At 35.4% G+C, this 26,578-nt stretch overlaps 1 protein-coding gene across 6 annotated transcripts in view; it reads left to right on the top strand.

Moving 5' to 3' along the window:
• Tti1 (Telo2 interacting protein 1) overlaps positions 1-26,578 on the top strand; it is a 729,405-nt gene that overhangs the window by 560,027 nt on the left and 142,800 nt on the right. For all 6 annotated transcript variants that reach the window (XM_090394772.1, XM_090394775.1, XM_090394771.1 and 3 more), the window contains 2 exons: positions 1,772-1,877; positions 21,403-21,482. In XM_090394772.1, coding sequence (XP_090250898.1) covers positions 1,772-1,877; positions 21,403-21,482 — 186 coding nt within the window. The remainder of the gene's footprint in view (positions 1-1,771; positions 1,878-21,402; positions 21,483-26,578) is intronic.

The following is a 26,578-nucleotide window of genomic DNA, read 5'->3' as shown; positions in this document are numbered from 1 at the left end:
ACTATATTCCAAACTGAGTGAAAAGTGGTTGAACATTGCAAGTTGTAGTGATGCTTTCTTGTTTACTCATGCTGAAACAGTAACCAGGTGCATTCTTAAAAAATGCTACTATTGATTTCAGATCCAAGTGTTCAATTCAATATAAAGAACCTTATCTTAAAATAGAGAAATCATATAAAATCTGCAAGATGGTTTGGTAAAGAAATTTTGAGCTGAAGCAGATCAAGGAGTGAATAATAGAGAATTGATACTGCTGATATATATATAAATGATATTTTAAAATATCAGAAGTATCTATCAAATATCTATTTCTAAATTGAATTTTATACCCTATTTTCTCAGTACTAGACTTATTTGTTGATTTATGAAATGCTTGTTTAGAAGTTGTTCAAATAAATGAATGGACATGTGGTACACGAGAACACTGGGCCCAATTCTTAAACGATCCCTCTTCCACAGTTCTTTCTTGAGAGTATAAGAGACAAGTTTGAAGAAGCACAATTTTTTTCGACATCCAGGACTATCTTCTTGATTTTTGAATATAAATATGAGTATGTTTGTATGAATTGGCTCTTTAAATTGCCATATCCCAACCACACAGCACATTTGTGGGGAACTGTCTGAAAAAGCAGTTTGATCCAGTGATTTCCACCAAAGTGCTTACAGTTAAGAACCTCTTATAGATGAATGATACCACAGCATATGTAACAAATTGTTTTGGATCAGTGGTTTTGGTCTGGTCAGTGATGTCAACCCATGAAAATTCATATTTTCTATTTTCCATGCAATAAAAATATCCTAATATTTTGTTGAGAATCAGTTGAGTGCTTTTCTAACAGTGTTCTTGGTTTAAATTCATTTAGCATATGGTAAGCAAGGGATTTAGGTATATAATGGCAATATGCAAGAAATTTGTGCCTTTAGAAGTTTATTTTTGAAGGTAGCAAGCTGGTCAGAAAGACCTGGGTTCGATTCCTGCCCGTGACGTGAGGAACCTTTATCTGGTCTATTTTAACTAAAGTCCTGTCTCATAGGGAGGTAGAAGGTTTTTCCGCATGGAAACTCAGGCTTTTTGTCCCTCAGAACAAGCAAACTGGCCCCATAAACACGCATGAATTTACAGCCATGATTACTTACGATAATATGTGGAAGAGATGCAATCCTCACCATATGCCATTATGTCCTGGTCAACCATGAGTCATGTCATGGCAGTCAACCTCCTAAATAGGAAATGGCACATGAATGGGAGCAAGCAGAGAAGTATGTGCCATATGTCTTTGCTTGCTTTCTTGCTTTACTGATAGACAGTGATAATTGAGATGTGGTCTACATATTACTTTTCCTCTTGATGTTTCTTGTGATGATGATAGGTTTTTTTTTTTTAACGAACCTTTTTTAAAAATAAAAATTAAAAATTATTATTTGTTAACTTTGAATAGTCATTTTTTGAAAGCTAAACTGATTTTACACAAGTGAGATGGGGCAATTAACTTGCATGACCTAGAACAGGATTTGATATCTGCTATTGACAGCAATACCAGCAATGGCGTGAATGGCATGTTATATACATGCAGGTGTCCTGCCCAACAAGAATTGTGATGAAGCACCAAATATATATTACAGACAAAATTAAACAGGTAACTTACTTAATAACCTTTTTCTGGTACATCATTAACTAATAATTGTTTAAATACATAGCAACCATTAAAACTTGAACCCATTGTGTATGTTTGTGTTATTTTTATCTCTATTCAGATTGATTTCTTTTCAGATCTTAAAACATTGTTCTTATCTGCAGTCTGTTAATGACCCATGGATTTGCAGGCGAGCACTGGATATCATTGGTGCAAGCATTATCACATTGAAAAATTATCAAGGTGCGTAATTACTAGTTAAGCATGATATGGTTTAATTATGTAAATATTTTATTGGCAAAATTTTTACCATACACTCAAGGGCATCTTCAGTATGGTAGCTTCAACAATGAAATGTGCAGATTGCACATAGGTAGTATAGCATGTCATAGACGAAATTCATTAAGGTCATAGTAAAAATAACTTTAACAAAAGATTTTGAAAAATTAATTAATTTAATCAATTCTGTAACTTATGAAGAATACCTATTTCCCATAATAGGGATAAGTTTATCATTTCTATTTAGATTTGGCCAATGTAGCAAGATCTCTCAACTCTGTTTATATAAATGTTCCAACAGATTATTACTTTTATGGAGAAACTTAATTTTCTTCCAAAGAATTTGGTGTCTGGTGGTGATAACGAGTTCTGCATGTCCAGATTGTTCTGGCTGGAACTTAATGTAGTCTAAATGTCCATCACTATGCACATCTGCAGATCTACCTGTTTGGCCAAAATATGATAAACCACACTGTCAAGGAGTTTGATACACTCCAGGATAGGTCAAAGGCAGAAGCTTGTCTTTAGCTGAGCCTAGAAAAGTAGATACCTTGTTGATAAGCTGAAAGGACACATGTAAGCCAAATGACTTAGTAGTTTGGCTATACCTCTGAGATACCTGTAACATAAGGAAAAGTGACAAGACAAACCACCTCTGTATCACTATCATGATGAGAGACAGATGACAGGCAAAATCTCTGATTATCAGTTATCTTGTTGATGTTGATTTGGTAAAGCCGTTAGTAAGGAAGGCTGATTTGATGTGATTTATTTTTTAAGAGAGTATCATTTCAGTGGAACAGAGAGAGAGAGTTTTAATTTTGCCAGATTTTGACAATTATGATGGTGTGGAAGAGGATGAATGTCAAGTCCAATATGTGTTTTCTCTCTAAAAACTTGGAAATCAAGGCTACCACCTGGTTGACAAAGTAACAGGAGATCTAAAAAGGCAATCCAGTTCTTTTCTAACTCGAGCAAACTGGATACAATTGTGAAAAGTGTTATCTTATTGACAAACTCTTGTAGATCTGTATGAGACCCATGCCAAACTGTGAAAACATCATCAACATATCTATATCATAAGGATGGTTTAGGAAGGATGCTAACCAGTATACGTTGTTCAGATCATTCCATAAAGTAGTTAGTGCGGGAGAAAAAAGACTGCCCGTTGATATATCCTCAATTTGGTGGTAACGTTTATTTTGGCATGTGACATAGCCAGAATGAATGACAATGTCAGATAATTTGGCAGTGTCTTCTAGAAAGTCTTGCTTGAGGAAGTTAAGTGTTTGTATATAAGGACACAACATCTAGGCTAAAAAAGGAGATCACCTAGAGAATGACGAAGTTCAGATACTATAAATCAAAGATACTAAGGATACTATATCTTTTCTTTGAAATTAGAATTATTTTGAATAAATGAAGAGGTCTTTTCTGTGAACACAAATCAATTTAGAAAGATGTTTAGCAATTTTGTAATATGCAGAGCCAGTGCAGTCCACCACAGGATGTATGGATATTTGCTTTGTGGACTTTTGGAATTCCATGTAAATGAGGATGCCCATGGTAGCACTTGAGTTTCTTATTGGTTTTCCCTATGTTTCCAATTATTTATCCCAATTAGAAACATTATCTATGAGAGTGTTGTTTTCTGCCTCTCAGCCAATTCCTTTAATCCACAAATCTTCAGCCTATCTTCATAAGGTGCATTCCATAGACCTGTCACCATCTTGTTCACTCATTTCTGGATCACCTCTTCTTCATCTCCAAGAAACCCATGTGACCACATCTGTGCACAGTAGTCAAGATGGGGTCTTACCAAGGTCCTATAAAGAGGTATAATAACTTGCTTATATCTGCTTATCAGTGTTCATCAGTAATCTGATGAGCTGTTTAGCCACTTTTTGCTATATGTCCTCTAAACTTCAACTTCCTATCCACTAAAACCCCCAAAAGCCACTATTTCATCAATTTCCTGTAGTACAGTTCCATCAATAAAGTAGCCTTTTCACCCCAAAATGCATAACCATTCATCTTGCCACGTTAAACTGATATCCATTCTCCCTTGCCCATATTGTCGGTCTATTTAAATCAACCTGCAAAATGCAAAATTATAACATCTCTTTTGACCATTGCTCTACCCAGTTTTGCATCATCAACTAACAGCTGAATATTTCCTCTAAGATCATTTCAAATTTCGTTCATATACAAATTAAATATAAGTAGACCAAGAACAGAGTTCTACAGCACACCACTAGTCACAAGCCTTCTACTGGACTCTGTTCCTGAATAAACTACTGTCTGGTTTCCCTCCATCACCCACCCTCTTTTCCACTTCCCCAACATTATATCGATTACCATGTGCTGTCATTTATTGATTAGAATTCTATTCAGCATCTTGTCAAAACCCTTTGGAAAGTCCAGCGGTGTCACTTTAAACCCATTACCTTTACCCAGCTCAGCTGTTACATATTATACACAACTCCTGAGATGCTAATTGGTCAGTAATGTGCTACCTCAGTCTTGGAGATTCTCTCCTTTATTCAATGAAACTATTTTCCCCTCTTTCCACCCCTTGGGACCAACCTAGAGCTGAGACTTATATTAAGCAATGTGGTCAAATTCACTACCTATACCTTCTCATGAAACTTGAGCTGGTACACCCTCTGATCCTATAGCTGTATTCACATCAAAATTCTGTAGTATCCTATGCACCTCCAGCTCATCTACCTTTATTTCCATGTATGGCTTTCTTGTTACTGCAGTATTGCCACCAGGATGATATATTCTTGCAAAATGTTCACTTAGTAATTCATATAATTCATCTCCTTTAGTTACCTCCTTGCCATCGCATTCATTAAAATTATTCTTCCATAATCATTCTTCCTTTTACATGTAAGATACAAAAGAACTCTTTGGTATGCACTTCTAATTGCCTCTCATACTCAAATTTTGTCCTTCTTACCATACTGATAACCCTTTTGCCCTGTGCTCATCAAGTTTCACTTTGAATTCCTTTTTTTTTTTTTTTTTGTTGCTTCTCCTTAATAATGTTATTCATCCATTTAACTCCCTTTATTTATCCTTCTAACCCTAGGTATGCAATCTGCTATTACTTCCCTGTGTTAGATTGTGAATGGACAATTTTCAGAATTTAACATAAGAATTCAGAATCTAACATAAGAATTTGGCTAACTCAGATAATACTTGGTTGACAGCACACAGCTCTGAATTTATGTTGCAAAGGAATTTGTATTGCAAAGGAATTTAAAGGAATGGGGTGCTTAAGGGTCAAAGCTGTATAGCTGAGAGGAGACCTCCACATAGCCTTTAAAGGAATGCGGAGAACCGACCAGGGCTTCTGACCTAATGTCCAATCCTCACCTTCTCGTGGTGCACCCTGTTGGGTATCTACTTGGATACTGAACGGACGAGGATGGGCTGGCAATTTGGGATTTAGCCGACCAAATTGTATTCTTATTGGTTAAACCAAAATATAGAATGATGGTACAACATGACAAAATTTCATGCCGGCTGGGGTGTCGCCCGGTTAAACAAGGCCCCCGTTGTTTTCGCCAGGGAACCAGGGCGAACAGCGAAAAGTCAGCTACTGGAACAAATCTGAAAATAAACCCCAACTCAACATCACCAGAGTTAAAGATCGGTACAATCAACGTAAGAAGCCTGAATGGCAAAGAAATGGAGCTAGCTGAGGAATTAGATAAGTACCAGATCGATATAATAGGGGTGACTGAAACAAAAAAGACAAAAACTGGTGAGATCTTTTTGAGCAATAAATACAAAATGTTATATTCAAGCAATGACAATAAAGGAAAAGAAAGAGTAGCCGTAGTATTCAACACAAAATACAAGGCTCATCTTCTTGAATAGCAGGCAGTCTCAAGTAGAGTAATGTGGGCAAATATGAGAATGGGGAACTGGACAATGAGACTTATTTGTGCCTATGGTCCCACAGAAGGTTCTACTAAGGTAGAAGTGGAGGAATTTTTTGAGGCTTTAGAAAAAGCAACTGACACAATGAAAAATGAAAAGTTGGTCCTTGTTGGGGATCTAAATAGCAGAGTAGGAAATGATTGTGAGGCATACAAAAATATTTTGGGAAAATTTGGAGAAAAGAGCAAAGCTAATAATAATGGCAAATATCTGTTGGATTTCTGCTCAGGACATGGACTGGTTATTACTAACACCATGTTCCAACATAAAAATGTGCACAAATTCACATGGAGAGAAGAGGCAAGGAATAAGAAAAGTCTCATTGACTATGTTATTGTTGATAGTGATGTTTTCTCCCTGGTGCAGGACACCAGAGTGTACAGAGGATTTGAAATTGGAAGTGATCACTATTTAGTCTTGAGCAGGATAAAATTGAATTTCATATTGAAAAGAATAACATGTAAGAAAGTTTTAAAGCGAATAAAAGTTGAGCAGCTCTCAGATGTGAGCTGTAGACTAAAATACACAAAGATTATTGAAGGAAAAATGAAAGAGTTTGAGAACAGGAATCAAACCTTGGAGATTCAGTGGCAAACTCTGAAGAAAACATTGATTGATTCTGCCAGAGAGGCATGTGGTGAGGTTGTTTGTAAGGATAAAAAAATCAGAACTCCTTGGTGGACACAGGAGGTTAAAGAGGCAGTGAAGGAAAAGAAGAAAGCATACCAAAAGTTCCTGTCAAATAAGTCAGCTTGTGCTCTTAGAGAATATAGAGACAAATGCAAGAATGCTAAACACTCTGTAAAACTAGCTAAACAAAAGTCATGGGAGGACTTTGGCAAGAATATAGAAAATAAATATCAAGAAGGTGGCAAAATATTCTGGAGGTTGTTGAAGAAGCTTAAGAATGGAGGAAAGAGTGCTATAAAAGCAATTAGAGATGATAAAGGTGATATGAAAACGGGAGAAAAAGATATCCTTGAAGTATGGAGTAATTACTTTGAAAAACTGCTAAATGAAACAAGCAGTGATAACAGCACAGTGGTAAAAAACACTGACCAGGCATGCAGTCAGGAATACATATCCATACTTGAAGTAGAAAAAGCCATCAAAGGCTTGAAATGTGGAAAGGCAGCAGGAGTAGATGATATTCGACCAGAAATGCTGAAGTATGGTGGTATAAGAGTCTTACAGTGGCGGCACTGCATAGTTCAGAAAGCCTGGACAGAGGGACGAATTCCCGATGATTGGAGTAGAGCTCTCATAGTACCCATATATAAAAAGGGAAATAAAACTGCATGTGAGAATTACAGAGGTATTTCCCTACTTAGTGTTCCTGGCAAGATCTATGCAAGTATACTTGAGAAACGGTTGAGAAGAATTGTGGAAGAAAAGCTTGGTGAAGAACAAGCTGGATTCAGGCCAAATAGAGGCTGTCAGGATCAGATCTTCACTTTACGACAAATAGTCGAGAAAGCATGGGAATATAACAAAGATCTGTATTTAAGTTTTGTCGATCTGGAAAAGGCATATGACAAGGTGCCAAGAGAGAAGCTATTCAGTACGCTGCAGTTATATGGTGTCAATGGGACATTATATCAAGCAATACTTAGTCTTTATTTGAGTTGTAAGTCAGCAGTTCGAATTGAAGGAAGTACAGGAAGATGGTTTAATGTTAAATCTGGTGTGAGACAAGGATCTACATTATCCCCTCTGTTATTCATTATCTATATGGATCACATTATGAAGGGAAGTGGTATTAAACATGATATCAAAATTGGAGATGTTAATGTGAGCTCTTTGCTTTATGCGAATGATGTTATACTTCTAAATAAATCCGCTACAAGTCTGCAAGATTCTCTGACTAAATTGAATAGCTCTTGTAATAGATATGGTATGAAGGTCAGCAATAAAAAGACAAAGACAATGAAAATAGGCAGAATCATTGAAAATGTCAACTGTGTTGTGAATGGAGAACCTGTGGAACAAGTAAAACATTTCAGCTATTTAGGCACGATTTTTACTGAAGATGGTAAATTAAATATAGAAATAGACAACAGAATCAGCAAAGCTGGTATGGTGGGAAGTCAATTGAATAAATTCATATGGAATAAGAGAGAAATTAGTCGGAACACTAAATTAGCTGTATACAAGACAGTGTTCAAACCAGTTTTAACTTATGGATCTGAGAGCTGGGTCAGAAGTAAAACACTTGACCAAAGACTAGAGACTGCAGATATGAGAGTCCTGAGAAAGATTATAGGCGTGAACAGATGGCATCAATGGCAGTATCATATTAAAAACGAGGATATTAGGAAAGAACTTGACATTGTCAGCATCCAGGAATGCGTTAGCAGAGCTAATCTCAGGTGGCATGGTCACTTAAACAGAATGGGCGAGGAAAGATTAGCAAAACAAGTGTTCTCTGCCAGGTTGCCTGGAAAACGACCGAGAGGAAGACCAAGATATAGGTGGATTGATACGGTACAAAGTGCCTTAGACGATAGAAATATAAGATCTGATAATATTGGAGTGTTGACAAGTAACAGACTAATTTGGAGGAAAATTGTAGATAGGAAATTAATAATGATGTAATTTTTTTCATGTAGTACTATCATATCCTGTACACCCCTTGAGGGTACATGGCAGGAATTTGATGATGATGATGATGAGGAATTTGTATAATAACATTTAAATCGTACTAAAAAAATGTTGTAGTTGAAAGTTAAACTGAAGGATTATAGGATTAGTGAAATTTTAATAAGAAATTGTAGTATAATCTTGTCCCATTAAACTGTCTTAAACTTAATAAGTCGCCAAAGAAATTAAGAGTACGAGTGCAAAGGTCGAGTTACATATGCACATATCGGCCGTAATGCTGCCAGCTACAATGTATGAGGAAGATGACGTAAGTGGGATTCCCGAGAATACAGCAACTAAACGGCAGCTAGGACCTGAGGATCACCTTAAGGGCATGAAAATGAAGGGTCATATGGCAAAGAAGGGACGAAATATAAGCGGAATGCGCGTGAGAATGTGGGGCTTTTTTCTGGTTGTTGTTCCTGACTTCACTTTGAGGATTCCTGAATAGCGAATGGAGTAGGGATGAGCGAGAGAGATGTCCCACTCGAGTAGGAGCAGAGAATGCGCTGTATCGAGGCAGTGAGAATTTCGAGTCCGGGAAGAATGTAAAACAGATGGCGTAATCGTAAGCCCATTGCAGAAGCTACCGACGGAAGGAGGATCCGAAGAAATACACACGGCCGTTAACAGACCTTCAGAAGAAAAAGTTTGGGTAACGTAAAGATCTTTGTTGCATGTTTAAATGAGACAGAATTTAATGTTAGATCATATTAAGTGGACATTTCATAGTGGATTTGAATTTGAAATAGAGCAATTCTGCTAAACAAAGGAATGTCAGTAGTGAAATTTTAGCTGCATGTGACTGAGATTATATGTGAATTTGATATTTTGTAGATGATTTATATCAGAATAGTAATGGGTTGAGAAATGTATTTTAATGTAGCAAGAATTAAGAATTTGATTTAGAATAACATAGTTAGCTTGTTTTAATGTTGCATAGAGTGTGAGTAATTGCCAAGTTGATCTATGAGTGTTTTCTTAAATTAGTATTGAGTAACTAACTTAGTAAGAGATTTTGTAAAGCTTAATATCCCATTTCAATTATAGTTGTAAAGTGGATTTGTTCCAATAAACATGTTTTATTGTATATACCTGATTCATGCGTGATTCGAAAATTCAAATTACCACTTGCAAAAATTTAGAACCATAGTGGGAGGGAATTTAATGAGGGTGTTTGAGTAATAGATTTATTGGTCACGACTGCAATTAGAACCAGTATCTATTTAGTGCATATTAGAATGAATGCCAGTTAACCTTGAAATATTTCCCTGAATTTTGAATAAGCTCATGTTATAGGACTCTGGCTGGCGCAGCAATAAAAAAATAAATTTGCTAGTGTCCGAAAAGGAAGCATTCCTAGGTAGAGTTGAGTAGGGCATTATTAAGGAAGTAAGTTAGTATAAAAAAAAAACAATTGCAAAAGTAAAAATGAAGATATAACACCTGAAACACTCCTTTACCCACCTCCTATGCATTATCAACATCCAGTCCTTGTAGTTTCTCATCTAATGACATTGGTCCAAGCAATCTCCTAAGTTTGTCATAATTACCAGCCCTGTAATTTCATATATACCCCCCCCCTACATATTTCCACATATTTAGATATCTCCCAGAAGAACAAGACCGTATTAATTACTCTCACCATTTTGTGGCCGTGGTCATTTTTGTTACAGCAGTGTTTCTCAACCTTCTTTCATGTATACCCCATTGTTTAATATTAGTTTTTGTGGTGTCCTCCCCCACCTTCCCCCATGCAATTCTTGTGTTGAGACAGTGGCAAAACCCATAAAAGTTAGCAAAACAACAACTAGGAATTATTTAAAATTTTTAAATAGTCATACAGATTTAAATTATCATCAAATCTTTCAAAAATTGTATAGATCTGGCATCACTACACAGACCATTGAATCATATGCCTTTCAGAAACATTCGCAATTTCATCATGGAAAGTTTCGAATGTTCTGGAAATGTTTCTGCGAGTATAAATAAGGCTTGAAAGCATGATGATAGTAACAGTGTCCAGCAGTGAGAAGTCGATGGTTAGCGTTATTTTTTTACTTCTATTCACAATGACTGTGATACATGGTATAAAAATATTTTCTAGTGTAGAAAAAATGGATAAATTTTTAATTGGACATAAGCAGGCATCTGACGACTGTGGAGCATCAATGTCAACAAATTCAGGTTCACAGAATATTACTCTGAAAGTAAAATCAAGAAAGTATGTAGCAGAATATTTAGATTTCGGTTTTACAAAGACTGCAGAAAATGATGAAGAAAGACCACTGTGTATTATTTGTTCGAAAATTTTAAGAGATATTTGGAAGCACTTCATAAGAAGTATGTTAACAAATTTCATGAGGTCTTTACTGCCTAATTGAAATGTTTTGAAAAGCCAAAATCTAGCATTATAAAGCTTTTTTGTCTGTAAATGAAAAAGCTTTACTAGCTTCATACAAAGTTGCATATAAAATAGCTAGGTGCAAAAAGCCCTACACTATTGGAGAAGACCTAATTCTGCCAGCTGCGATTGATATTGTGGAAACTGTGCTTGGAGAAAGTTTTACTAAATAACTACAGTGCATACCTCTATCAAATGATACTGTTGCTTGGCAAACGAGGCAACAGATAGCAACAAGGATTGTCATTTAATTGCTTATGTTCGATATTGTGATGGATTATCAGCAGCTGAAGAGTTGTTGTTTTGTAAACCAATAGAAAGTAGAGCCACAGCACTTGAATTGTTCAAAATATTGGACGATTTTATATGCAAGGCAAACATACAGTGAAAAAATTGTGTTGGAATTTTCACTGATGGTGCTCAAGTTATTTCTGTAAGCTTTAAAAGTTAACAAGACCTTGTGAGGGGAAAATTCCCCACAACGTATTTGGACACATTGCATGATTCATAGAGAAGCTCTTGCTGTAAAGGAAATTAGTCCTGGTCTAAACATTGTGTTAACAACAGTTATAACTGTGGTGAATTATATAAAAATGAGATCTTTAAAAATCAAGACTGTTTTCTGAAAACTTTGCAAAGACATAGCTGAAGCTGAACATTCAATGTTACTATTTTACTGTGAGACAAGATGGTTATCACAAGGAAAATGTTTACAAAGTGTTTACGAATTAAGAGAGAAAATAGCAATCTTCTTGGAAGAGGAAAATCACGAAGAAGCAGAAAAGTTTAGAGACCACTTATTTGTGATAAAATTGAGCTACTTGGTGGACATATTCAAGAAACTTCTTCTTCTTCTTCCTATCATGGAATATATGCCATGTAGCCTGTTCCGGTCTCATGCCATCTCTTTCTTGGTCTTCCGATTCTTCTTTTTCCACTTTTTTTGTATCCGTATACTATTTTTGGTAGTCTGCTGTTGTCCATTCGATTTAAATGTTCTAGCCATTTTTGTTTATACTGTCTTATGTAGTAATTAATTGGTTTGATTTTTAGGGATTGTAAGATTTCTTCATTTGTTTTGTGGTCCCACTTGGTATATCCAGCTGTTTTTCTGAGGAACTTCATTTCTGCTGTTTGAATTCATTTTTCATCTTTCCTTTTCATGGTTCATGTTTCGCTTCCGTATAGTAGAGTTGGTTTTGGCAAGACATTATGTAGTCTGATTCTAGTGTGTTTTTATACCAGGGATGGCCTAAATATACTATTTATTATGCCATTTACTTTGACAAAGTTTGATATTTTAGTGTCTATGTCTTTTTCTTCTTCGTATGATAGATCACATCCCAAGTATCTGAAAGTGTTTACTTGTTCTAGTATTTTATTATCTATCACTATTTTACTTCTTATTGGGTTTTCTCCTTTGAATGCCATTATTTTTGTCTTTTCTTTGGATATTGTCATATTATATTGTTTTGAGATATCATTTAATGATTTTAATGATCTTTGTAAGTCATCTTCTGATGTAGCTAATACTATTTGATCATCTGCAAATAGTAGTGTATCTATCTTCATTTGCGGGGTCATTTGTATACCAAATGGGTTATGCTGTTTCCAGATTGTTAATATTTCATTTATATATATATTGAAAGGCAGAGGTGAGAGGGTACATCCTTGTCGTACTCCTCTTGATATATCTTTCCATTCTGAGGTGTGTTCTAATTTAACTGCTATTTTATTTCCTGTATATATTTCTTGAATAGATTGTAAAAGTTGGTTTGGTATGTTTAAATTGGTTAATATTTTAAATAATTTTTGTCGACTAATTTTGTCAAACGCTTTTTCATAATCAATAAACGCCACATGTGTTTCTTTTTGAAATTCTCTTCTCTTTTCTATTAATAATTTTAAAGTAAAAATTGGATCTATGCAGGATCGGCCTTTTCGGAAGCCATTTTGTTCTTCTAGTAATTTGTTTTCTACAATGCTGCTTAGTTTCTCTTTTAATATTCCTGCATATATATTTATATCCTGTATTCAGCAGGCTAATTCCCCTATAATTATTGCAATTGTCTTTATTTCCTTTTTTATAGATTGGGATGACCAGTGCTTTTTTCCAAGAGTTAGGGGTTTTTCCAGACATCCAAACCATATTAAAAAATTTCAAAAGTCTTTCATTAAATTTTTCACCTGCATTTTTGTATAGTTCTATATTTATATTGTCTTCTCCTGGCGTTTTCCTATTTTTCATCTTCTTTATTATATTTTTCAGTTCTAACATTGTGATACTTTCTATTAGGTCATTCTTTGTCTTATAAAATTTTAATTCATTGTTCTCATCTGTCCAGAGATTTTGGAAATAGGTCACCCATTTTTCTAAATCTATTGTTTGTATTTTTATCTTTTCTTTTATTTCTTTATTCATGTATTTTATTACTTTATAGGTTTTGGGTTGTGGCTTAAATAAATCCTTTTCTAGTTCTGTTACGAAATTGTTCCATCTTTCTTTATGTTTTTTCCTTACTTCTCGTTTTGCAATTGCACTATTTCTTTTATACTCTATTTCTGCTTCTATTGTTTTGGAATTTAGCCATTTCTGGTAACTGTCCTTTTTGGTTTTTATTATATTTTCTATTTCTTTGTTCCAGTCTCGTAGTCCTCTTTTTCTAATCCATTTGTGCTTTATTCCTAAGGTTTCTGTTGCTGCTTTTGTGAGAATTTGTTTCAAATTTTCCCATTCATCTTCTATGTCACTTGATTCATGTGTGGTTTCTGTTTTTAAGTTTGTGCATTTTTGATATTGTAGTCTAACTTGAGGATCCTGTAATGAAGAAATTTTGTAGCTCGGCTGGTAAGAATTTTCAATTCTATGTGTTTTTAGCCACTTTGGTTTAAAACGAATTTTTGCTGATACCATATAATGATCAGAGTTTAATTCAAAGCCTCGATATGCTCTTACGTCTAAAATTAACTCCGCTAATTTAAAATTTGTGATAACGTAGTCAATTACTGATTTGTATCCTCTGGCTGACCAAGTATATTTATGTATTTCCTTGTGTTTAAACATTGAGTTCATTATTTTCATATTATTATAAATGACAAAATCGCGTAATCTGCGACCATTTTGATTACATGTATCTTCGCCAAATTTACCTATGTTTGTTTTGTATTTTTTGTTTCCTATTCTGGCATTTAAATCTCCTGCTAGCAGTAAATAGTCAGTTTTGTTTGTTTTATCTATGGCTTTCTGTAATTCTTTATAAAATATATTACTGTCTTCTTCTTTTCCCTCTTCTGGTGCATATGCACCAATTATTGTTATGTGGCCTCTTAATGTCTTGAGTCTAATTTCTATTAGTCTTTCATTCAAATAGTTGTAATATACAATATTGTTCTTTAGGGATTTATGTACCATAATCATTATACCTGCTTTTGCTCTTTCTTCTTTTTTTACCCCACTGTAGATTTGTATATAGTTGTTTGTTTCTTTTGTATCTTTTTGTTTTTTCTTTGTTTCTGTTACTATACATATCTTTATGTTAGCTTGGTTTAGTTGTTTATTGAGTTCTTCTTCTTTGTGTGCAATGCTTCTCACATTCCATGTTGCAATCTTCATTATGTGTTCCTTTTTCCAATTTCGTTTACCATTTCCTGGGTTGTGGTCTTTTCCCTGACAGTCCGTCCGGCTTTTCTTTGCATGAAACTTGAAAGTATTTTGAATTTCCCCAGGACAGATTACTAACCTGTCACTGGGTAAGTCCAGTGGTAGGGCTGCTACCTAACGCCTCTGGACAGGCAGATCTAACAGCATTTACTCTGTTAGGGTGTTAAGGTTATACCGCCCATACTCGGTCGCCAGTGCCTCGTTTGTACTTTTAGAACAGGATGGACCATGGGATTCAAGAAACTAAATATATTAAATCTGCAACTCCAAGGAAAAAATACGCATATCTTAGAGATGAGTGACAAAGTTAATGCTTTTTGTAAAAAACTAGTTATGGGACAAAAAGGTAAAGCAACAAAAATTAGAAATGTTAGCAATTGTGGATGAATTTATGAAAACCTACGAAGGCAGAAGAGCGACACATCATAGTTTTATTTGCAACTATTGAAAATCATTTAACAGTGTTGACAAAGAATTTTAGAAACTATTTTATAACCGACAACATAATGGTAATGTATGAGTGGGTTAGAAACCCATTTCAAATTAACCCTGAAGATTTTTCAGTTAAAGAAGAGGAAAAATTTTATAGACTTCACTTCAAGCGGTGAAATCAAAAGGCAGTTTGCATCTAAATCGCTGTTTGAATTTTGGGTCAGTGTTGATGATGAATTTTCTGCACTAAAGTCATGAGCTTTTCTGCACTTCTGCCATTTCCAACATCTTATCTTTATGAAAGTGGGTTTTCTGCAGTGGCTGCCTTAAAAACAAAATATAGATCTCAGTTAAATATAGAGAGAACTAAGATTTCAATTTCCAATGTATCGCCATCATACGAAAAGCTTTGCTCAAAACAGGCCTTCACATATCATGTTAAAAGTGTCCGTTGCCGATTTTTGCAAATGCACACAAAATTTAATTGCATAACGCTGTTCCAAGGACGCTTCCATTTCGAAGACTGGTCGTGCCTCGTAGGCGCGCCGATGAGCACTTGTGTTTAGTCACGTGACACTCTGGCACATCAGCCCGTGTACGCCATCTATCAATCTCTTTTGTTAATACAGACAGCAACATTTCTCTATTCCACAGAAATTAATATTGTGATGAGTGGTTTCGCCACAGTAAAATTAGTCTTATTACTTATCGAACAGCCCACGTATATAAAAATGGGTAATTGTTTTCCACATCCAAATTTGTGTAATTTTACACATTAAAATTGATAATATTTCAGTCTTATTATTTTATTCTCAACAGTATAAATAAATAAACAAAAATGTCAAATGAATTTTGCATGTTCCTTCATTGTTAATGAGAAAAGGTTGTTTTTATATGTGTGACTGGGTTTGAATGATTTCCAGAAATAGGGTCATTTGTACTTGTAGAATGGATTGCACTTGAATGAGATCAGTGTTATTCTACTTGAAATTCTTCTTAAGTGAATATGAATTGTTGGCAAAACTAGATGTCTGGGCATTGGTATGCATTCCTTGTGTAATATTAACTTAATTTGTCAAAATTGTGAGTGGTGTAATTTTGTGAGTGGGACTTGGAGAGGGGGGAGAGAGAGAGAGAGATGGTAGGACTGGTAGTAGACCTCGACTAGTCAAGAAAAAATAATGTACATTATGGAAATATGGTAGAGAATTATGGTGAGGAATCAAATACAGCTTCCTGTTTGAACTGGTCATGTTTTAAGCGTCACCTAAACAATTATCAACCTGGTGGTCTGCTGTCATGTGTATACACTAATGCCAGAAGTATCAGTTATATAGCTGAGTAGTTCGTAACATTGGTAGATGCAATGCAGATGATGACTGCAGAAGAATTTAACCAGAGTGGAAATCTCCAAATGCAAATCTCCTTTGCATTTGGACCACCAGTTTCCTCCCGGTCATATATTACATAGATTGTTTCTGCTTCTTCTTCTGCTCTCCTCTCCTTTCCCCACTATTCCTGGAGTACTCCACAACTCTGCACTTTCATTTACTCTCTTCTTCCTGCACATAAATGAGCTCTCACTGACTACAAATTCTATCTACAATTTGCTGGTGATAACGATCCCTCTCCTTTATTTGGCAAACTTTTTAATGCAATCTTCAAGCTCTTTCATAACCATTATCTTAAATTTTGATCTGTCTCCTTGGCATTCGTCCTTCAGACCTTATGAACATCACTGCTATCAAAAGTTGTGTCTTATTTCTTCCAAGAAAGATCTCACTTCACTTCCTCTTCCTCTTTGAGTTAGCATGTCCACTCTCCAACCAAAAGGCTGTGGGTTTGAATCCTACTGTGGGTTTGTGATTGTCTGTGAAAATAGCAGTGGTGGTGGTCGGCGGTAGATGCCGTTAGTGTAGATGATGAAGATAGTTGTGGTTGGTGAAATGAGTGGTCACGACGGGGATTTGTAGAGTAGATGACCTCCCTCGATGAGCCTTTGGACTCCCTGGAGGTGTTACTTAATAATAAGTCTCTACTTCATTGTCATTCACTATTTCTTTCATAATCTTCCTCCATTTAATATGTTTTCTTTTTTGCAAAGTTTTTCAAAGCCATCATGATAAAACTCCAAGTTGTTTTCATAACCATTTTCAGGTCTCTGATTCGAAGAGTGAAGTAAAGTGGATCTTGAAAGAAACGACATCACCTTTTTGATAGGAGTGATGGTCATGAGGTTGATGCCCAACTGAAGGAATAGCAAGGGGATAGGTCAAAATGTAAAATGCTGTTTATGAAAAATCTTGGATTGGATTTATTGTACAATACAAAGTTTGCCAAATAAAAGAGAGGGGATGGTTGCCACCAGAAAGCTGATAGAATGTATAGTCTGAAAGATTATTTATATGCAGGAAGAAGAGGAGTAGATGAATGTGCAGGGTTGTGGAATACTAAGGGAGGGAAAAGAAGCATGCGCCATCTACACAGTGCATGTCCAGAGTGGAAAATTTTTGCCATTTTCAAAATGAGATATATTTTCAAGTAGGAAATAACCAAAAAATCTGTTGGAGCCCTGTCTGCTATATGTTCCACAGCTTCATATCACTATTTTTGATAGTCATCAAAGTGATGCACATGTTCTACCTCACATTATCATGTTGACAATGCAATAGCTGTTCCTTGCAACAACATAATTAATTTGTTGTTTCAGCTTTCTCAAGATATTGTATAATTTAGATCACTTGTGTTAATCCAGTATTCAGTTTCATTGTTAGTCATATCTGACTTACTGAATTTCTCTGATACTGCTTACGAAACCCAACAGTTGCAGTTTTTGGATGTTCACTTCATGATTGACCGTTAATGTTTACTCTATCATCACTGTTTCTTGTTCTTCATGTATGGTAATGTAAAGTGCTCACTTCACATTTGCCTCTCAATAAAAACCTTATAATTAGCATTCAATATCAATTAGCAGTCACATTAACAAATAGAGATTAGGGAATTATCATTCCACTTTTTAAAGCCTTGATGCAACCACATTTGGATTACTGTGCTCAAGTCTGGTCACCTGATTTTCTTGGGTATGAGGAAGTGATGGAGAAGATCCAGAGGTGAGTGACCAAGAATGTGAATGGTCTGTGGAATGCTCCCAATGAGGATAGATTGAGGGTTTGTAGATTGCTAAAGTAGGTTGATAGGCTAAAAAGATGGGATATGATAGAAACATTTCAGTTGCTTAAAGGATTTATGCAGAGGAAATGCTTGGCTAGAGGTAGCAGAACAAAAGGTCATTCCTGAAAGTTAGGTAAAAGTGTGATTAGCAAGGACATGACAACTAGATGTTTTGCATGGAGATTGGTGAATAAATGAATGTTGGAAGTTTTTTCCAATTGGTTATACTGTAAATTAAAGATATCAAGAAATCATATACTTGGTTTAATCCTTTATCCAATTGTAAGCAAACAAACTGGGGCAACTCATGGTAAAGGTGGTATGACTTCACATCACTTGCCTTAGTATCCCATAATGCAAAGCACATCTCCTTGTGGACATGTATAATGGTATGCATTATGGGAAGGGTCACTACCCAGACTGATTTTGACCTTTATTGAGATCTCTTCAGTAAGATTGGACACACTCTAGCACCTCAGGAAAAGTGCTAGAGTGCTCCGGGCCCCCCTCTCTCATTGTTTGCGGTGCTTAAATTGGCCCTAATTTTTTCAGCCCCCAGCTAGAGCCTCATATGCCTGTGCATAAGTATGGCCTTAATCCTCCCAATAAAGAAATTAGGAGTGTATAAAATTCATTGATCTTGTGGAATTTGTTGTGAAAGACAAATGGAACAGTCTGGAGAGAGAGAGAGAGATCTGCATGTCTGAATACATAAATGTTGAAGAGAAGAAAAGGAAGCACAGATCAGGATTAGTCTTTTGCAAAACAAATACAGAGCACAATTAATCTGGCAAAAAACGAAAATACTGAATAATAATCATAACTGTTTTATTAGAGAATTCAAAGACCCTTTACTCCATACATGCACATAACAAAAATCAAGATTTCTTCTATGCCCCAGAACATGACAACACGAACAACTAGCTTTGTTCAAATACTCGCACATTATTTAATCCAATGGTTTCTTTGTCACTCTTTATTTCTACTAGATTGTAGAAGCTCGGAAAAAATAAAATAAATAAATAAATCTGTCATGGGTAATTTTTTCTTGTTTTTTTTATACAAGTCTTGTTTCTCTAATGATATAATTCTGTTCTTGTTAAGAAATGTGGTCTCCACATGGGAGGTCATCATCAATTTCCTGATAGGTACCCTCAGATTACTATCACAACATTACATGATTAAGTTTGCATTATTATTAATCTCCTATTCACAATTTTCTTCCAAACTAGTCTATTACTTGTCATGCTCCAATGTATCTAACATTTCATTTTAACTTCCATACCAAAAGTTAAATTAATAAATTATTATTACCTAATTATGGAAATTATAAAATTAAATTTCTAAAAATAATGGCTGTATTAAGTAAAAAATTTGGACAGTAAAATAAAAAAAGATAATCAGTGCACTGAACTCATGCTCTCTTAAACTCATACACACCTGTACTTGTACTGTCTTCAAAAGCATGCCATTCTAATCACACACCTCTATTGGAGAAAAATCTAGCTCTCATCCCTTACCTGACTGCATTCATTATCAACTTCCATGGATGTCCTCTTCCCACCCCTTCATAAAATGAAAAATATCTACTGGTACCTTCATGATCCTTGCAGAAATTTGTCGGTCCCTTTTATATCAGTCCTCTTTCTCCTGTTTACCAATGTTGGCAGTCTGCATTCAAAAATCTTGATATTATTTTTGCACCTTGTTCATACCCTCAGAAAACTTTGAGACCAGATTTGTGCACAGCGATTCAGGTGAGATTATATTGAGACCTTGTAAAGAAGCAAAATCATTCCTTATTCTTAAATGTCAGTATTTGTATGGTCGTTTCAGCATTGCAGTTATCATCTGAGTTGAATTTTTAGTCTTTGCTATATGGCCCATGAACTTCAATTTCCTACCTATCAAAACTCCAAGAACATAGATTTTCATTAATCACAAGCATTTTGTATGGAATTTCGTTTTCCAGTAAAATCGGTATATAAGGAATTTTTGTACATAAATCCTTCTATACCAGATTTTACAATGTCTTCTGTTCACATCTTTCCAATGCCATTAATATAAGGATTGAATAACAGTGGGATAAGATCTGATCTCTGGGGTCCACCATCGATTACAATAAATCTTGCAGACTCACATTTTCCATACACTACTTTTTGATATTGGTCAGTCATCTATTCTCTTATCCAAACTACTAGTTTATAATCCAATCCCATATCCTGCAATCACTTTCTATGCTGATTCCTATCAAAAATCATAACAGTGTCCAGTAATATCATAGTATATCAGTTCCCTGTTGTCTAACTCAACCGTATCATTATTATAAAATGTGAGCAAATTACTCGAACATGGTCGTCTCTTAGGAATCAGAAAAATTATCAGCAGTGATGAAATTAGTGCCAGATTTTTAACAACATGATATAACTACATGTTTTATCTTCACTGGCTAAAAGAAACAGAGAAAAACTCAAGTTCCCACAAAACTATACTTTTATTATGCTTTTTATTCCACTATGAAGTGGAATGACAATGATTTCTTGGGTTTTTTGCAAGAAGCTTATCAATAATCTGCTTTGAAATTTTCATAGAGCTTCTGCTGGGAAACCATAAGTATCACAGATGATATTTAGTAATGGAAAGACTGTGTGAAACCTGGGAATCTGGTTACATGTTTTTCAGTGCGAAAAATCCAAAACAGAAAATTCAACTGGAAAAAAATGTGGAAAATGAACTTTCTGTTTGGTTAATTAGCTAATGTGTAAACAGAACTAAAAACGATAAAAAAATTAAACCTTCAACATGCCAATTTTGTATAGAACATGAAGAATTTTTATAAGGAGTTTTCAACTGAAGGTGATTTAGCCCCTCTTGCAGAGGTATAACGTTTTGTTTTGTTTTTAATGCACTTGTTATCCACTAAATCTATAAGTATATTAGTTTTGTGGGTGGGCTAATGATTTTTTTTTTGTTATAATTATTGTTTATTTGACAGATTGATTTTTCAACAAATTGCCATTCAGTAAACTGGCTTTTGATTTAATTGTTTTTGATGAATTCTCATTTAACCTGCTGAAACAGCTCTTGGTTCTGCAGGTTCAGTTTTGATTTGATTAAGAGTAATACCAAAAATACTATTATGAAATGTATGATTGCCTGCAGTACTTGTTCATTATTGCAGAATGTTTAGTATAATTTTAATATAATTTAATATACATTTTCAGATGAATTGTTACCTGAAATTCATACACTTTGGAGTATGTTTCTGAAAAGATTTTCCAGTGATCACATTACCTCCACAAAGGTTTGGATCATTTTGCATCCATCAGTTCAAAAAAATTAAGAAAAATATTTTTTTATAATATTTATGTTTCTATTTTGAAGACATTTATTGCCTTCCAAATAATTTGGAAGATTATTATGTGACACCTCCAGGGAGCCCAAAGACTCATATCGAGGGAGGGCACCTACTCTACAGCTCTGTCTCCACCACTCAGTCCACCGACTACAATGAACCGCAACTACCATCATCGTCTACACCAACGCCATCTACCACCACTACTAGTATTTTCACAGACAATCACAAACATCCATGTCTGGTACAATTCAAACCCGCAGCCTTTTGGCTGGAGAGCAGATACACTAACCACTCGACTAACCAGACCAGCTTAGGACTTCAAGGGTTGTTGCAAGAGGGAAAAAAGTTAAGATATGAGACTGTTGCTGTCGTTTGCTAAGAGTAAAGTGGGCAAGCTCTGATGCAGATGATTCAGAATGTTTAGGGGAATTGATGTGGATATTTGAAGCATGGCCATTTTGATTGATGGAATGATTTGTATTCAGAGTGAAGTTGAGTCACTCATCTCCATGAAGTCACGTTCATGAAGATGAGTGACTTCAATGACCAGGATTGCAGTGAGAATGTCAACCATCATTACACAGAGAGAGTGGGCATAGAATTTTATAGTGTGGAAGGAATGATCTCTAATGAATCAAGGGATTACATGCATCACTCATGAAAAATGATAGCTATAATAATAGGGAGATGGGATATAGAAATTAACAGACTGCTTACTTGAATTAGTCAGGCTGTAAGGTGTTTTGATCAGTTTCATACATGTGTAATTTACAATGGCAGGAGCTATTGAAATAAGTTGCTGCTGTAGAGTGTTTTTTCAGCAAATATAAAAATTGCAATGGTTCAGATTGTTTGTTAGAATGCATCCGTTGATGAGTCCTTCCTTATATAATATAATAATGATAATTAATTAATTAATAGTACTTTGACTTAGGCAATTCCTTCTGTCTCTTGGAAACCTAGTGATGTTGATAGAAAGTTTGATCGTGGTCATTACCAGTTCATTTGGACATTCCGATAATTACACATGTTGAAATGCCATCAATTCGTAGTTCTGTCTACATTGGGAATTTGCACTATACTCAGTGCTTCATTCTACTGGTTACACAACTGGTTGTGTAACCAGTTCTACTCTTATCTCAGTCCCAGAATCTGCATTCACTAAGGTTCACATTCATTCACTCATGCTTTTATTGCCATATACCAACAGCATTAGCTAATATTTCCTTTCCTAGTTAGCACTGCACTCTTTGGAGCTTTATACTCTTTATTTTGCTTTCTTGCTTGCACATGCAGTCATGCATTTTTCATCTCTTTTCTCCCAATGATCATAACATTTTAATTTTTGTATTGATCTTAGTTGAGGAACATATTTAGCCTTCACTCCAAAAATGAAGTCAGATGCTGTTTCACACTGCCTTTTCAAGCTGTCTACTAAATTCATCCAAATTTCTTGCTCTTTAGTTCTACAGATACCCCCCCCCCCTTTACCAAACATCCATGAGCCTAGGCCACATCAATTAGCCTCAAATCTACATCTCCCAAGTCAGTCTTATGCAAGATTAAGAACTTTTTAGGGCAGTTGCTCTACCATTTAAAATACTCCTTCCCATTTGAAATACTTCCTCCACTAATCCTTGAAATACTGAAGTATATACATCACATTTCTTATCCTTTGGTATATCCTCATCCATCTACTGTTTCTCTCAATAATGCCATTAATTTTCATCTAAAATGCTGATCCAAAAACTGCAAACACTCTTCTCCATCGGTTCTCAATATTTCTGAAAATGGTTATTAGGCATAACAATCCATGTTCAGGTTTATATGTAGCCATACAGCCATTATAGTCTTTATAGCTATCATTACAGGAAGTTAATGATCACGATCATCATCATCATCATCAAATTTCAGTTATGTATCAACAGTGTATGATAGTACTGTATAATAAGTTTACAGTATTACTAACTCTGTATCAAAGCAGTTTTTTCTCCAAATTAGAGGTGAGATTGGACATTGGATCACGTCTTGATTGGTTCTCTGCATTCCTTAAAAGGCTATGTGGAGATCTCCTCCCAGTTATCTAATTTAGACCCTAAAACAATCGTATTGATAAATAGAGATAACAGTCCACCTCAAGATTATATGCAGTCATGTATATGTTATACTCTTTCTAGATGAAATCATTAACATTGCAGTAGCATTCGTTCTTCTCTCCTTTTTGTTTTATATTTTAAAAAAAAGTATCTCTAATTTTTGCAGTTGTGCAGTTTCATTTTGAATAAGTATAAACTTATACTGAAAAAAAAATAACATTAGACAGTTATTTTCTCTTTTTTTTTAATTCTTGTAATTCCTAAATTATTATTGTTATTACGTGACACCTCCAAGGAGTCCAAAGACTCGTCGAGGGAGGGCACCTGCTCTACTACTCTCCTTCTCCACCACCACTTAATCCACCGACTACAGCAAACTGCTTCGTCTACACCAGGGTTTCTCAAACTGTGTTCCGTGGAACACTAGTGTTCCATGAGAAGTTCTGGAATTTGTCATTTTAATTTTCTAAGCATTTTTCACGAATAAATATTTTATAGTAGAAATATTCTGAGAATAATATTCTAACTAAGATGAAAAGCTAAACGGCTATTTTTTTTTTTCCCTGCCGAAGTTGATAAATTAAGGGGATAAAAATCCCTTATTGTTTTTCAGCCAGTATGCGAAACTCTAAGATCGAAAACTACGATCTAAGCGTTTCATGCCGACGAACTATCGACGAATCCAAGCGTAAGTGACCACTTGGTAGTACCACACCAAGGCAACTCGATGCAAAGGTGGAGCAAGCTCCATCACTATTCTTGATATTTTCTCATAATGTAAAAACACACGCTCCTAGGAGATGTAATACATCTCCTAGGAGCTGTGTATGAGAAAAGACCCAGTTTGCAGAAGAAAAAAAGTCATCTTTCATCAGGACAATGCACCTTCCCAGAAAGGTATTTTGGCAATGGGAAAATTAAGGGATCTGCACTGTGAATTGTTGGAACAGCCACCCTATTCCTTAGATTTGGCTCCCTCTGACCTTTCTCTCTTCCCAAAACTAAAACTCTTCTTCGCTGGTCAGTGTTTTTCTTCAAATCATGAGGTGATTGCAGCTATAAAGGGGTATTTTGCAGATCTTACTGAGAACCACTACAGGGATGGAATGGGATGATGGTGCTGGAGCATCAATGGAATGAATGGAATTAGTCTTAAGGGAGATTATGTGGAAATAAAAATAATTTTGAGATTATAAATTCATTTTTTCGTTGTTAGGCCGAGAACTTTTCAGCCCTAGGTCATATACCCCTTCTTGTCAGAATATTCATCACGTTGTACAATCTCCCAAGCCAAGACCACATGGTCACTTTCACTGATTGGAAGTAGTGTGGTCACATTAGTTATGGATAGCTCTTCTGATCCTGTGACTAGGTCCAATACTCTCACACTCCTAGTTCTCTCCATGATATGCTTCCTCAAGTAATTGTATCCCTCGGTAGATGTGTAAATTCCATTTCCTTCCTGCCATGTGATCTTTCTTTTTGCAGTCGTTATCCCGATAGTTGAAGTCCCCTATAATAATCACTCCACCTGTACTCATTGTACTAATTTGGCAATGCATATCTTCCAGATCATCTGTGGAACTCCCTGGCCTATAGCAACAACCAGCTGTATATTTTGTCTTACTGGCCTTAATCTCATATCAGACTGCTTCAAATGAACAGCCACCTTCTCACCTACTTACTATTCTTTTTGGCCGCAATTCTTCTGCTATCATCAACATTACCCCTTTCCTTGTATCTTCTCTGTCTTCCTTGAAAATGCTAAACCTTTCACATTCTATCCCTGTAACTACATCATCTTCTGTTAGCCAACTCTTGCTAATGCCTGTAACCCAGGGCATTAGCAAGAGTTTAGGCTCTAGGCTTAGGGACAAGAGGCACCAGCCTTGGGGTGCCAACATCGTAAAAAAAAAAGTAATAGTATTAAAGAGGACCAGCGAGTCGAAGCATTGGTGGTTATGAGCAGTGTCCCGCAAAATGCTCTGTACTCACTTTTTTCACAATAGCTATAAACTGCTTTTAACAATAAGGAATTTTATGATGCCTGTCTTGTTTTACGATGCATTGATAAAACTGGCCTAGGGTTGCCACATACCCTCAAGCCGCCACTGCTGTAACCTTTGGCAAGGTTGCACTAACCAATACCAAATACTTCTCCCTCATGTTCCTGATACTTCTGGCATTAGAATATAGAAGCTGCAGCATCCCTTTTGGTTCTTACCCACCTTTACTTCCTGAAATGACTGTCCTATTCAATATTTTTGCTTGAGAGACTAGATTCCACACTTTTATTATTATTATTATGTGACACCTCCAAGGAGTCCAAAGACATATTGAATGAGGGCAGTCAACTCTACAGCTCACCGTCTCCACCATTTAATCCACAAACTACACAGAACCACTAATACTATCATCATCTGCACCAATGCCATCTACTGCCCACTACCACTACTAGTATTTTTTATCTGTAAATTGTGTTTGTACTCAAGGCCAATTTGTCTGTATGTGGGATGAAAACCCATAGTTTCCAAGGTGGAAAAACTCTCCTACTTCTGTATGAGATCAGCTAACTATTTACTGATCATCTTTAATGCAAACCAGAGTTATGGTTATTAAAATCAGTTAGAATAACAATTAACAGCCAAAACAATAACAAGCTTCCTGTAGGACATGAGAAGCCCTTGATCTGATTACAATTAAGCTTCAAAGCAATGTATTTATATTTATAATTATAAATATAAATACATTTTTACAAATGTGAAAGGTATTATTATTATTGTATTATCATTATTATATATGACAAGTAATATTATTACAAGTAATAATATTACTTGCCAATACTGATCAACTGATCATTGTTGATTGATTCCCCCCCCCTCCAGTCTCCCCACAGGTATACATAGTTCACAATCTTACCTTACAAGGGAAAAAACCAGAATATAT

Source organism: Typopeltis vanoorti, chromosome 6, assembly GCF_054136105.1.
Source record: "Typopeltis vanoorti isolate ZY-2024b chromosome 6, IOZ_Tvanoo_1.0, whole genome shotgun sequence".
Lineage (NCBI taxonomy): Eukaryota > Metazoa > Arthropoda > Arachnida > Uropygi > Thelyphonidae > Typopeltis > Typopeltis vanoorti.
Note: the sequence above shows the minus strand (reverse complement) of the source record. Positions and strands in the feature narration are given on the sequence as shown.